At 41.4% G+C, this 14246-nt stretch overlaps 2 protein-coding genes and 1 long non-coding RNA gene across 3 annotated transcripts; all 3 read left to right on the forward strand.

The window, feature by feature from the left end:
- Positions 1–3721: 3721 nt before the first annotated feature.
- LOC114862411 (lymphocyte antigen 6G-like) lies at positions 3722–4327 on the forward strand. Its single transcript, XM_029162680.3, has 3 exons — positions 3722–3877; positions 3959–4066; positions 4140–4327. Exons 1-3 carry the CDS (start codon positions 3829–3831, stop codon positions 4286–4288), a joined length of 306 nt encoding a protein of 101 aa, XP_029018513.1. The 5' UTR covers positions 3722–3828; the 3' UTR covers positions 4289–4327.
- Positions 4328–6711: 2384 nt separating this feature from the next.
- Positions 6712–7291, forward strand: LOC129604667 (CD59 glycoprotein-like). Its single transcript, XM_055512031.1, has 3 exons — positions 6712–6873; positions 6958–7065; positions 7141–7291. The coding sequence occupies exons 1-3, from the start codon at positions 6825–6827 to the stop codon at positions 7287–7289; spliced, it is 306 nt and encodes a 101-aa protein (XP_055368006.1). The 5' UTR covers positions 6712–6824; the 3' UTR covers positions 7290–7291.
- A 4971-nt stretch (positions 7292–12262) lies between these two features.
- Positions 12263–13335, forward strand: LOC114862453 (uncharacterized). The gene is made up of 3 exons (XR_008695725.1): positions 12263–12421; positions 12508–12615; positions 12719–13335. It is a non-coding gene; the product is annotated as an uncharacterized LOC114862453 (long non-coding RNA).
- Positions 13336–14246: the final 911 nt, after the last annotated feature.

Raw genomic sequence — 14246 nt, forward strand, 5'->3', positions numbered from 1 at the left:
GGCCCGGCTCCGGCCGCACCTGGTTCCTGTCTCTCGTCGCGGTGGTCCAAGGAGGACGCCGCTGGTTCCTGCCTCGTCCTTGGCTCGGCTGCCGGACGGGTGGCCTCGCCCTCGGCGCATCCTGCTGTTGGGATGTCGCTGCCTCCTGCGGCGCCGTCCGCCTCGACTTCTCAGCCTCCTGGATCAGCGTCCGCCAGGAGGACATCGCCGTTGGGGGGGATCCCCGTGGACGCTGGCCCAGCCCAAGGGCACTGGGGGTGCCCCTCTGCCTCAGCGGCGGCTGGGCAGGATCTCGCCGCGCCTTCACCCTCCGTGAAGGAATCCCTGATCTTCGTGTCTTCCCTGTTCGTGGACCTTGTTATGTGGACTCGTGTTTTGGCCCTCCTCCGGTCCTCCCTCCACCCACCCTGCTCATGTGCCTTGAGGAGTAGGGATTCGGTCCCTCCGCCTGGGACCACCCTCCGCCCGCCCTGGGGTGGGGGGGGGCTTCCGTGGGCGCCGTGGAAGGCGCCATGGGGGGGGGGGGTACTGTCATGATCTGTGGTTTTGTTCTAGTTGTTTCTTGTTGTCACGCCATGTCTTGTTGTCACGCCACATCCTGTTTTATTTTGTTAACTTCCTGTTTACCCAGTCGTCACCTTCCGGGTTCCAGTATCCACACCTGTTACCAATCAGTCATCAGTACCGGTATATAGCCTCACCACTCACAGACCCCAGTTGCCAGATTGTTGTATTCGAAGTTCATTTGTGTTCCGTGTTTCCTGAGCGTTCCGTGTTTCTCCAGTGTATTCGTTTTTCATCAGTGTCGCTTGTTTCTTAAGCGTTCGTGTTTCTTGAAAGTTCGGAGTTTCGTTCGTGTTTTTGTGTCTCCGAGTTCCCCGTGTTTCGTGTTCCTGTTTTGCCTCGTGTATCCTGCCTGACCCTGGACTGCTACTGACCGTGAGTTTGCCTGATCCCTGCCTGTATTTTTGCCGTAACCTTTTGTGTATGACCTGGACCGTCTGACCCTGCCGTGAAAAATAAACCTCAGTTTGATTATAATCCCGCCTCCGTGCTGTGCATGTGGGTCCGCCGCCTGCCCGAGTCCTGACACATGACATGCGCCACTTGTTGTCTGTAATCGATTGCTATCCAACAGTAAGTACATGAGGACAGCTTCCTGTTTTTATTTAAATCAGTCATTTTCAGCTGTGATAGTTTAGTCCAACATAACAGAATCAGGTGTAAACCTCATACTCATGTTAGCAGGTGTGTTGTCTTTACATGTTTGCTTTCATACATGCAAACACTATAAATAATAAAACATTTAGGACTTGAAGCTCTGGTTGGTCAACTCAGACTTACAGTACAGTATTGCCATGAATCTGAGCAGTTTGTTGTGACATTCAGCCTTCAGGCCACTGGGGGCGCTCTGGTGTGTTTTGATTTCATCTTTCATGTTTTCATTTCCTGTCCATGGGCTGATAATTTGTCATACCTGTGTTTAGTGTTATTTAAGTCCTGTTTTTGTGTTGACCCATTGGTGGTGTGTCAAGCCATAGGCCAGGAAATTGTGTGATAAGTTAAAAAGAGGAGTTTTCTGAGGACGTTGAGTTTTGTTTCTTTGGATGTCCTGTCCTTTGTTAGTTGTGAAGGTTTGTATTTCTCTTGTGTGTCATGTTTCATGTTTAGGTTTGTGTTGCCCGTAGTGAACAGAGTGTACTTAGTTTAGCCTGTTTGGATACAGTGCGGTTTAGACAGCTGTCAGTTGTCCAGCGTCATTGTCTTGTGTTTCCGTGTTTGGAGTTTTTGTTGCTGACAAGATCCATGCCTACTGGTTGAAGAACCTGACCATCACAGATGACAGTGAGGGGAAGGAAGAGGAGGAGCCCTCATGGAAGGACAAGCCCCTACACGGTATGTACTGTACCACCATCAGAAAGAAGAAGTGGCTGATATCGACAAATCCTACCAGTGGCTGGACAAAGCTGGACTGAAAGACAGCACAGAGGCACTAATCCTAGTATAGTAGGTACTGTAGGAACAATGGGGGCTGTAACTCCCAAACTGGGAGAGTGGCTCCAGCAGATCCCAGGAACAACTGCCGAGATCTCTGTCCAGAAGAGTGCAGACATAGGAACAGCTAAGATACTGCACAGGACCCTCAAGTAGCAGAAGTTGTTGTATAAAGGGTGAGGAGAGAGGGAGAGAGGACTGTTCCTTGTGGTGCCCCAGTGTTACACACAACTGTGTCTGACCCAGCATGGTGCAACCGTACCAACTGGTGTACTGGTCAGATAGTTAACAATTCAGGACACGATGAGAGGTTTGACCTGCTTCACTGTCACTTTCTTGCCCTGAAGAGCTGACTGATCCAGCATCCACTGTAGAGAACCAATGTTTTGTGTTAATGTTCTTTGGTTACTAAAGCAGCTGTGTGACGTCTGCATCTTGCTGACATCTGGTTGTTCAATGAAGGTTTTAATGTGAAAGGAAAATGAAAGGAACAAATAAAGAAATAAAAGGACGAAGCAGGAGGGTTTGTCCTTTTTACATGTCTTTACATGTTTGTTTACACAAATGAACATCTTCGCAGGTTTGTTTATGCAAACAGTGCAAGTTCAGCCTGGGCCACTGGCTGCTTTTATACTTTTACTTGTTTATTACATATTATTCACATTACGATGTAAAAAGGATATTAAAAGGCCATTTAACAAAATGACCTGTCGCAGGATTTTTTCTATCTTGCAATAAAAAACATCATGACATCATGTGTTCCCTCTGGGTTTGACTATAGGTCTGTACTCATAGAATCTGATTAACTCTAATGAAGCCTCCAGTTAATTCAATATAGTGCAGCCAGAGTTCAGGTCGCTCTGAAACACATTTCATCTGCAGTAGACTTACACTGCTGGGGCTCTGTCTTCATACACTGTCCATTAACCTGCTACCAAACATGTTCCTCTTTCTTTTTACTGTAGCTGTGACTCTCCCTCTCTGTCTCTGTCCTCAGGCAGGTGCAGTATCTTCAGTCTCAGAACTGTGTCTCCAGTGGTCAGTTGCTGGAGCAACCGTCCTGCCTGTGTTGTTGCTGCTTGTTGTCGGTCAAGGCAGTCAATTGCTCCTCAGACTCATGAACAAATAAACCATAAACAGACCACAGTTTATGTTTGCATTACGCTGAAGATCAACCTGGTTCATTTCCAGTTGGGAACCATTTGAATTATTCTTTACTTTCTCTTTTCATACCTTTAAATCTTTTGGGTCTAAAATGTGAACAAATTAATGTCTCTCTCGTCCTTCATGCACTCTTTCACTTTTGTTCTGACTAAAGGTTAAATGTCTTGTCGTTGTAACTGGTTTCATGGTTTACATAATCACGACCCATAAAGTTGTTGGTTTGCTGCATGTGACGTTTACATTTTGTATGAAAAATGATAAAATGAAGATGAATGAAAATACAATGTTTAAGACTTTTATGTTTACAACTGTCACACAGACCTTTTAGTAATAACGTTAAATTATCAGTTAAAGCATCTGTGTGATGTCTGCATCACGGTCACAAAACGGAGACAGTATCTGTACAAAGTTTCCACCTTTTTAGTCTAGTCAGATGTGTAGATATGAACTGGTTTCTAAAAAGTGAAACTTACTGCTGCATCATAATAGGCTGATGCTACACACACACACACAACGCACAGTTTAACATGAGCTGCGAGGTTGAAAATGATTGGGTGAACTCATGATGATGTATCTGGGTGGAGACTTCCTGAGAAGAGGATGAACTGAAGGACAAAGCCTTTGTTGTGTCACATTTCTACATAACGTCTGTGCTTCTCTGGGTTTAAGATGCAGCTTTGTGGAGTCCTGACCGTCCTGGTAATGAGTCTGTGCACAGGTAGGAATCAGTTAAATGAAATAAACATGACAATCACATTTATTTTGTTTTGAAGTCATAACATTTTTAATTCCTGTACAGCTCATGGATTAAGATGTTACTCATGTGTGACCACCGACCCTAAGAGCTGCACAAACATAATCACTTGTCCAGCCGGATTGGACCGCTGTTCCTCCGTCTCTGCGCTTGGTGTGTAACAAAATATTATATTAATACTATAATATTGGTTATTTTAAAGGTTTTTTTCTGTCATGTCTCATAGGTGTCCTCACCAAGACCTGCATAAGCAGTAACTTATGTGTATCTCCAATCTCCTGCTGTCAGGGAGACTTGTGTAATGGGGCCATACCTACTGGTCCCAGTGCCGTCCTCTTGCTGGTGTCCTCAGCCATAATCACACTCTTTATATGATGATGTGGAAAAGCTTAACTAATAAAGTAACTAACATGACATGTGTCACTTTTTGTTTGTAATCAATTGCTAATAAACAGTAACAGGTCAGTGTGGCCGACATCGTTTCTTGTACTGTCTGATATGAGGACAGCTTCGTCTTTTTCAGCTGTGACACTCTAGTCCAACATAACAGAATCAGGGGTAAACCTCATGTTTAAATCATAAACCACTGCTTCAGAAAGCGCAAATCTATGACTAATCTGTAATGTGTAAATAAATACAACCAGAAGGCTACAAATGATCATATTCAGTTTATAAATTAAAGCCAGCATGAGAAGAAGAAACAGCGATTAGTGAACAGTATTTACCAAAAGAGAAATTTAGTTCCAGCAGCACAGGACACAAACATGTAAGAACAAGATAATAAATCAGAGTGAAGAAAAAGAATGAATGCGGAAGAAGGAACATGATAAGAATAAAAAAAGATGAGTGGAACCAGTAAACACAGGGAACAAAGAAAATAATACAAAGTACTAAAAGGTATATATATAAGTAACATGCACTGAACATTAAACATCACAGAGTTAATATACAAACACACACTCTACCCTAGGAAACTAACTGTCAAACTGTCTAACTGGAGACTGTCAAACCAGTTATGCATGTTCAGATGGTATGTTTCAGTTGCTGTAAGGAAGACTTGTGTAATGGTGCCGTAGTTACTGGTCCCAGTGGCGTCCTCTTGCTGGTGTCCTCATCCATCATCATGCGCTTTATCTGATGCTCTGAAAAAAAAAGAAACAAATTTTAAAAAAAGCATATTTGACTAATAAACTCACTAAATAAAAAATACGATTAAACCACATATTCATATTAGCAGGTGTGTTTTGTCATTAGACTGTAGATGTTTAAATCATAAACCATTGCTTTATAAAGCACAAATTTATTAGTAATCTGTAGTGTGTAAATAAATACAGCCATGACTGTTATTTTCTTTTATTTGGACTCCTTTGTTGGAAATGATCATTAAAAAAATGCACTATTACAATATTGATTTGTTTGAAAGCCAGTAAATGTTTAAAGTTGGCAAAGCATTTTTCTGTCTTCATGCACTTAAACAGCTGCATAGACTAAAGGTGAAATACTCTTTGTTATAGCAACTGATTTTATTCTGTTCTGGACGTGTGACCATATTTAATTTTTGTGTAAACCAGATTTTTATATTTTTACCACCACAAATGAACCTTTAAGAGAGTTCGTTCTGGGCCACTTTCTGCTTTTCTTTCATTAAAGAAGGGGCCGATTGGAGGTCGGGTTCTGCGGAGGTCAAGACACAGGACATGCTCCCGACTCATGATTCATGATGACACACCCCGCCTGGCGATCATTGGCTGCAGATGATGTCGCTACATTGCTACATTGCTCACACAAATTACCACAAATATCAGACTGTGCTGAAGAACTTGCTGTCTTCTAAATAATCTACAACAGGACATCCAGCCATTGAATATTAGTGCTGTAAGCGTATGCAAGGAAAACAATGGCAGACAGAGCAGTTGCGCTCCAGCCAGCGGACCCCGCCCCCTCTCAGCATGGCTCCGCCCCTTCTCAGTCCAACCATTGCTGGGGCAGGTACAGAGGAAACCGGGAAGCAATAGTGCTAGTTTTTGAGCACATGGCAAGCTATCTGCCGAGGTGTCTTATGGTTGGGAATAATAAATGATAACTTCTCTGCATAGAAATGATGGAGCAATCTGAGTGTCGCTTTATTCTTAAATATTACCCGAGGTTGTTTTGTTCAACCCCCATTAAAAAATCGGTGAAGTTTTACGTTACAGTAGTGACTTAGTCACTTAAATAGAAATTTAAATATCAATGCAAAATGAATCAGCAGATTTGCAAGGCATGGTTATTTGTTGTTTAAGAGTCCAACAGCAGATGGGAAGAAGCTGATTTTATGACAGGGGTCCTGGTCTGAATGCTGGCGATGAGGGATCAGAGTCCTTAACGTGTTCAGGACTTTGCAGTTGCGGTTGCAGCCGATCGCCTTCTCAGCAGAGCGCACAATGTGTTGCTGTCCTTGTCCGTCCCTGGCAGTGGCCACAGTAACAAAATGCTGGAAGAGGTGAAAACTGATTTAATAATGGCTGTGTAGAACTGAACCAGCATCTTGCCTGGCAGCTTAAGTGGCTGAAAGAACCAGACATCCTCTGCTGGGCTTTTTTTGATGAGGGAGCTGATGGGAAAAGTCCCACCTGAGGTGGTGCCTAGAAAGCACATGTCCACGATTGATAAAAGGGTTGAAGGTTTAGCATTAAAAAATATAAACTAGTGCCAAACACCTACTGTACCGTACAGTAATTCTTTGAAGTACTAAATATGTATGTGTGAACACACTATAATTTACTCAGAGTTTGCTGTGAGGTTGAGAATGATTGGGTGAATTCATGATGAGGTATCTGGGTGGAGACTTCCTGAAAAGAGGATAAACTGAAGGACCAAGACTTTGTCGTCTCACATTTCTACATAACGTCTGTGTTTCTCTGGGTTTAAGATGCAGCTTCGTGGAGTCCTGACTGTCCTGCTACTGAGTCTGTGCATAGGTAGGAATCAATTAAATGTTGAAATAAACATTACCATCACATTAATTTTGTTTAGGAATCGTGACATTTTTAATTCCTGTACAGCTCATGGATTAAGATGTTACTCATGTGTGACCACTGACCCTAAGAACTGCACCAACATAAAGACTTGTGCAGCTGAATTGGATCGCTGTTCCTCCACCTCTGTAAACGGTATGTACCATACAGTACTATTTAAATACTATAATATTGGTTATTTTAAAAACATTTTTATGTCATGTCCCACAGGTTTCCTCACTAAGACCTGCATGACCAGTAGCTTATGTGTAGGTCCAATCTTTTGTTGTGAGGCAGACTTGTGTAATGGTGCCAGATCCATTGGTACCAGTGTCGCCCTCCTGCTGGTGACCTCAGCCATCATCAAGATCTTTATCTAATGCTCTGGTCTGAGATTGTGAAGGAGGTTGAGCGGTACTGGATAGAAATAGTCAGGCTCACCTCCACACCCGTGACGCCTCAGGAGAGGGAAGAAGTTCTTCAACACTGTTTTCAGTGGAGGCAGCAGGCTGTTGATGTCGACTGAAGATGTTATCAGACAGTAGAAGGAGTACTTTGAGGATCTCCTTAATACTTTTAACACGTTTTCTGCTGAAGAAGCAGAAAAGCCTCCCTGTGAAAGTCTATGCCAGGATACTGGAGAGGAACTTGGATACAGGAGGAACCATGTAGTTTTCAACATGCTCGTGGAACGCTGGACCAGCTCCACACCATCACTAGGGTGCTGGAGGGTTTCTGAGCCATTTCCCGACTAGTCTACTGTACATGTGCTTTGTAGACTTGGAGAAGGCAGCGAACAAAAGAAGCCAACTCCCGCCGGGGAGAGACGAACCTTTAGCCGCCATTGGACAGCTCTGCTGAAAATCTATACACACAAACGCAAGACTACTTTTATAGGCGCATCAAAAAATAACTGAAACCAAAAAAGAAACAGCATCTGGATGCATTTTCATGCCTTTTTTTTTAAACAAATTTGCAATGAGGGGATCTTGCCAAAAGTTATTTTGAATCAATAAACTGTCATTTTAGTAAACGATTTCCAAACAACAAGAAACAAATAATGCTGAATAACATGCCTGAAGTGGCTGTAGACAGCTGCTGTTCTGCCTGCAGTCTACTGACGGCCTCATTGCACTTGGAGGAACTGTGGAACCAGAGTGATTTAAATCTGGGGTCTAGAAGTGTTGCTGGGGTCAACACACTGTGAGGTGGTTTTGTTTGAATAGGAAAGTTCTGTCGAACAAATGCGACATTTAACCTGCAGAAAATAATATGATTAGTAAACTAAGAATCACTTTGAAATTAATCTGAATTCAGATAGATCAACTGAAAACTTTTTAAAATTAATTAATTATTTTATTAATACACTTTCACTTTATTATAAAATTAAATAAAAAAGACACCTTATTTTCCGATATGAGATGAATTATAGATGAATTTAATGATGAACGGCAAATGCTCATGAATTCCTTTCGGCGGATGCATCCCGACACATGTGCTTCCTTATAAACACAGTCTAGCGCGTCAGACAGTGACTGATACAGGAAGTAAGTACGTAAGTAAGTAGCCTTCGTGCATGAGGCCCCAGGACGTTTAAGCAGATTTTCTTGCAGGATCAGTGATTTTATATTCTGTTTTCATGTTCCGTTATTGTCCTGCTTTTCAGTGATTTTAGTTGGTTAATATTTATTTACATTCCCCTCTTTGTAGTTCATTGTTTTCATTGTGATCCATTTCTATAGTGTAGTGTAGTAGTATTATTCTGTTCATACGCAGCATCTCTACAGGCAGAAAAAGTGGTCAAGTTTCAGTAAAAGCTGAGTTGGAACTCTGGTTGATCAACTCAGACTTTTTAACAGGAATCTGAGCAGTTTGCTGGCAGTCGTGTGATTCTGCCATCATCAAATGTCTTAACAACCACTGTTTGTCATACTCAGTATTATGCTGAAGATCAACCTGGCTCATTTCCAGTTGGGAACCATTTTAATTATTCTTTACGTTCTCTTTTCATATCTTTTAAACTTTGATCTGTGTAAAATGTGAAAAAAAATAGTGTCTTTCTCTCGTTTAATGCAGTCACTCACTCACTTTTGTTCTGACTAATGGTTAAATGTCTTTGTAACTGGTTTCATGGTTTATCTAACCACAACCTGTACAGTTGTTGGTTTGCAGCATGTGACATTTACATTTTGTATAAAATGATAAAATGTAGATATTGTGGAAATGCAGTGATTGTTTAACACTTTTGTTTTCAACTGTATCACACAGACCTTTCAGTCATAACATTAGATTAGCACGGAGTCCTAGACTGAAAGGTACATTTGGGTAAAGGGCACACTGTCAGGGATCGCTCGGAAGAGGACCCACATGCACAGCACAATACACGATTTCTGGCGTTAAAGAGTGTAGTTTATTCCAGTTGCAGAGTGAAGTCCAGGCAGGGTCATACACAGGCGATCAGGCAGGTTACATGGGATTAGGCAGAGACGTAGTCAGGGGCAGGCACAGATCATAACCGGGAGGAGAGTACAATACCATACGTAAGACGGTGAAGCGTGGTCAGGCAGGCAAACAAGTTCGAGCATCAAAACCAGAGAACACGAAAACACGGCAGGAACAATGAACTGGGGAAAACAACGATGAACACACGAACAACGATCTGGCAAGGGACCTTGGCAACAGGTGGTGGCTAAATACAAAGTGACTTAATTACTGATAAAGTGCAGGTGTGGGTAATGACCAGGACAGCTGTGACAAGACGTAAACCGGGAGTGAAGCTAAAACAGGAACAGAAACCAGGAGACTACCAAAATAAAACAGGAAACAACTAGACCCAAGACCCAGATCGTGACACACACTCTTCACAGACCTCAGTAGGTTTGACTGTAAATTATATTTTGACCAAATGTTTCCTGCTAGAGTATTTAGTATATTAGTTTTTAGCAGTGTACGCCTAATAAAGAAAACCACACACATATGCATATATACTCAAAGTCTGTGTTGCTGATCTTCATGAAGATAAAGTTTTTCCCAATCTGGATCTGTCTCTGCCTCTACCTCGACTCACCTGTACAGAGATCTGACCGGACACCCTGAGACGATAGCCTTCACACACCAGATATAGTCATCTGTGAACAGTAATCACCAAAATAAAAACAGTTCAAGCACAAGACATAAACTATACGCTACTGTAGAGCACAAAGAATAGAGTAATAGATCAGAGTAAATGTGGAAGGAGACACATGATATGACTAAATACAGAGTCAGTAAAAGTGGAACCAATAAACAACAACCCACCGTTTATTTTAACCAAATGTTTCCTTCTACTTTTCAAATACAGCAAATATTCATTCACAGCAGCACAAACCTTCACCAACGTTCTCTTCAATTATGTAGGAATCAGTCTGGCTGCAGCTTTTCTACTCACTAACACCAGACGAACACGAGATGGAGACAGTATCTGTTGTTGTTACAAAGTTTCCAACTGTTCTGAGACCATGTTAGTGTAGATATGAGTTGATTCCTGAGAAGTGAGACTTTCTGCAGAAACATTATGGACTGATGTTTGAACACACCATAGTTTTACATTACTGAGCTGTGAAGCTGAGAATGATCGCGTGAATTCATGACGATGTATCTGGGTGGAGACTTCCTGAGAAGAGGATAAACTGCCGCTTATGTACCTTCGCCATTCTGCCTACCTGGTTTGACCTGTGCCTGTACTTTAACCAATCTGAACACTAAACGTTCCTTTTTACTTTGTCTCCCCTGAAGCTGTGCATGTGGGTCCGACATCTACATTCACACTGCAACCGTGACACTACTGTAAAAAAAGGACAAAAATACACGACCCCAGACACAAATGTACAGATAATAGGTAATTTAATGAAAAACTCAAAGACAAAGAAACTGAAACTAAACATAGCCAAATATAACAGAACCAAAACCTAGACATGCAATTAACAGTTAACAAAAAGAGACACAGAACCAAACAAACCTCAACACGAGGCAAGGAATCACGATGGACAGGTTGACAGAATACCCCTGGAGCCAGCAGCGGGCGATAGGGTCCTGGTGTCCCCAGCCACCATCGCGCTCTTTGTCTGGGGCTCTCTGATTGTCCCCACCCTGTTTTTTAGTCTGTCCTTCGAATGCTGAGAGGCCCCTTGAACATATTTGTTTATGCACTTAAACAGGTTCATGGGCTGAAACTTTTATTATTCTGCTCATACTGTACCATGCATTTCTGCAGGCAGAAAAAGTTGTCCCACTGCATGTTTGTTCATGCAAACAGTATAAAATATAAAACATTCAGGAGTTGAGTTGAAACTCTGGTTGATCAACTCATAGCCTTGTTCCCAGGAATCGGAGCAGTTTGCTGGCAGTCATGTGTGTTTCTGTCTCTTTACAACCATCTTCAAATGTCTTATCAGCAACCACTGTTTCTCATACCCAGCATTACACTGAAGATCCACCCGGCTCATTTCCAGTGGGATTTGAACCATTTTAGTCATTCTTTACCCTCAAATCCTTTAACTCTTTGATGGGTGTAAAATGTAAACAAACTAATGTCTCTCTCTTCCTTCATGCAGTCACTCACTTACTTTTGTTCTGACTAAAGGTTAAATGTGTTGTGGCTGTAACTGGTTCAATCCCCTCAAAGAGGGATTGGGTCAGGATGGCATTCGGCGTAAAAACCTGCCAAATCAATCATGCAAATCATTTGCTGTGGCGTCCACTGACGGGGTAAGCTAAAAAGAGTTAGCTTTTAGAAATACAGTGAATGTTTGAGACTTGTATGTTTACAAGTGTATTACACAGATCTTTTAGTGATAACATTAGATTACCAGAATTTTGTGTAAATGTTGTTTACTAACTAGTCAAAGCGTCTGTGTGACGTTTGCATTACTTTAGTGACATCTGGTGGTTTAATGAAGAACACAAGACAGAAACAGTGTGTGGGTTCATTCCTTTCATGGTTTATATACACTAATATGATCTTTACAAACACTGACTCTGTTCCTGCTTTTCAAATTATTCCACATTATACCATCAACCACATTAAGCAATAACTGCTTTAAAATACACAGTAAAAAGTAGAGTACAGGGTGGAAACATACAGCAATTGTACTGTGTGAAAAAAAGAGTTCATATTTTATCAGACGGTCACAAAATAGAAACAGTATTTGTTGTTGCTAGAAAGTTTCCAACTGTTCTGAGACCAGTCAGATGTTAGTGTAGATATGAGCTGATTCCTAGAAGTGAGACTTTCTGCAGCAACATTATGGACTGAAGTTTGAACACACCATAGTTTTACATTACTGAGCTGTGAGGCTGAGAATGATTGGGTGAATTCATGATGATGTATCTGGGTGGAGACTTCCTGAGAAGAGGATAAAGTAGAGGGGAAACACTTTGTCTGATCACATTTCTACATAACGTCTGTGCTTCTCTGGGTTTAAGATGCAGCTTCGTGGAATCCTGACCGTCCTGTTTATGAGTCTGTGCACAGGTAGGAATCAGTTCAATGTTGAAATAAACATGACCTGTAAATTCATTTTGTCTGAATCATAAACGTGTGTAATAACCTTTTTACAGCTCATGGATTAAGATGCTTTTCATGTATAACCACCGACCCTAGTACCTGCACAGGCACAATCACTTGTCCAGCTGGATTCAACTGCTGTTCCTCCCTCACTTTGTTTGGTATGTACTGTACTATTTAATGTAAATACTGTTTTACCGAGTATTTTGAGGTTATTTGGTACATCAATGTAGTATGTAAATATGTTTCTGTCCTGTCCCACAGGTATCCTCAGTAAGGGCTGTTACGTTGATGCACTGTGTTTATCTCCAATGAAATGCTGTTCATGGGACTTGTGTAATGCTTTCCTACATACTGGTCCCAATGCAAAAGAAACAGAACTGAACAAGAACAAACAGCTGATCTGACTAATGAAACTACACAATAAAAAGTTAAGTCCAAATTATAAAGCGTGTTTACTTTAGTTTGATGCTTTTGGTAACATTTATTTTTATCATGATTAACAAATGTTGAGAGGTCAGCAAAATACAAACTGTATTTTTTGTGCTTTAGAAAACAAATATTCAAATGTCTCTTCATTCAAATATTTGCTGGGAATTATCAGCTTCATATAAAAAACATTTCACTATTACACTATTGATTTACTGTCTCTTTTCAAAGTGTTGCTTGTTGTCTATAATGAAGTGCTATTCAGCAGTAACGCAGGTTAGTGTGAGCGACGTTGTTTCTCTACATTCTATAGGTCTTGTACCACCGGTCTGACATGAGGACAGCTTCCTGCAAGAGCCCCATTGATTTCAGCTGTGACAGAGGAACATTGTTTCGTTTAACTTTATACTCGACTGTAAAAATTGGGATGACAATAAAAAACATAAAACATTGTTGGTTTATTTCTTAGCACTTTTTATATTAAACCTTTGAGCAGGTTCATTCTGGGCCACTGGCTGCTTTTCTTTCATTATTTTATGACTTATGCTGCAGGCATAAAAAGTGGTCACACTGCATATTTGTTCAAGGAAACAGTAAGAATATCACAACCTTAAAGTTCGAAGCTCTGGTTGATCAACTCATACCTATTGCCAATAATCTGAGCAGCTTGTTGGCAGTTGTATGTGTCTAGTAGCAAACTGAGTCTTTCTCTCTCTCTCTCTCTCTCTCTCTCTCTCTCTCTCTCTCTCTCTTGCTTTCTCACTCTTCTTTCTCACTCTCTCTCTCTCTCTCTCTCTCTCTCTCTCTCTCTCTCTCTCTCTCTCTCTCTCTCGCTCTCTCTCGCTATCTCACTCTTCTTTCTCACTCTCTCTCTCTTTCTATACAATCACTCTTTAATATCTCGTACCAGCAAGCACTGTTCCTCATATAAAACCATAAACAGACCACAGTGTATGTTTGCATTACGCTTAAGATCAACATGGCTCATTTCCTTACTTACTTACTGGTTTCTGAGACAGTGTCTGTTGTTGGTACAAAGTTTCCAACTGTTCTATGAGACCAGTCAGATGTTAGTGTGGATATGAGCTAAATCCTGAGAAGTGAAACTTACTGCTGTAACATTATGGTCTGATGATTGAATACACCATAGTTTAAATGCTATAGAGAAACATGACTGCATTTACTGTATGACTGCTGTGAGGATGTCTGATCATGACTGGGTCAGTTCATGATGATGTATCTGGGTGGAGACTTTTTGAGGTGAGGCTGGACAGGAAGACAAGAACTTCAGCTCACCTGTTCAATTCACATCTCATATTTCTACATAACGTCTGTGTTTAAGATGCAGCTTCGTGGAGTCCTG

Source organism: Betta splendens, chromosome 9 (genome assembly GCF_900634795.4).
Source record: "Betta splendens chromosome 9, fBetSpl5.4, whole genome shotgun sequence".
In the NCBI taxonomy this organism is placed as follows: domain Eukaryota; kingdom Metazoa; phylum Chordata; class Actinopteri; order Anabantiformes; family Osphronemidae; genus Betta; species Betta splendens.

Bases quoted from the DNA above. Each gene is read 5' to 3' on its own strand.
- LOC129604667 (XM_055512031.1), top strand. From the start codon at position 6,825: ATGCAGCTTCGTGGAGTCCTGACTGTCCTGCTACTGAGTCTGTGCATA. The intron at 6,874-6,957 runs GTAGGAATCAAT...ATTCCTGTACAG, and splicing joins GCTACTGAGTCTGTGCATAG to CTCATGGATTAAGATGTTAC. The intron at 7,066-7,140 runs GTATGTACCATA...CATGTCCCACAG, and splicing joins TTCCTCCACCTCTGTAAACG to GTTTCCTCACTAAGACCTGC.
- LOC114862411 (XM_029162680.3), top strand. From the start codon at position 3,829: ATGCAGCTTTGTGGAGTCCTGACCGTCCTGGTAATGAGTCTGTGCACA. The intron at 3,878-3,958 runs GTAGGAATCAGT...ATTCCTGTACAG, and splicing joins GGTAATGAGTCTGTGCACAG to CTCATGGATTAAGATGTTAC. The intron at 4,067-4,139 runs GTGTGTAACAAA...CATGTCTCATAG, and splicing joins TTCCTCCGTCTCTGCGCTTG to GTGTCCTCACCAAGACCTGC.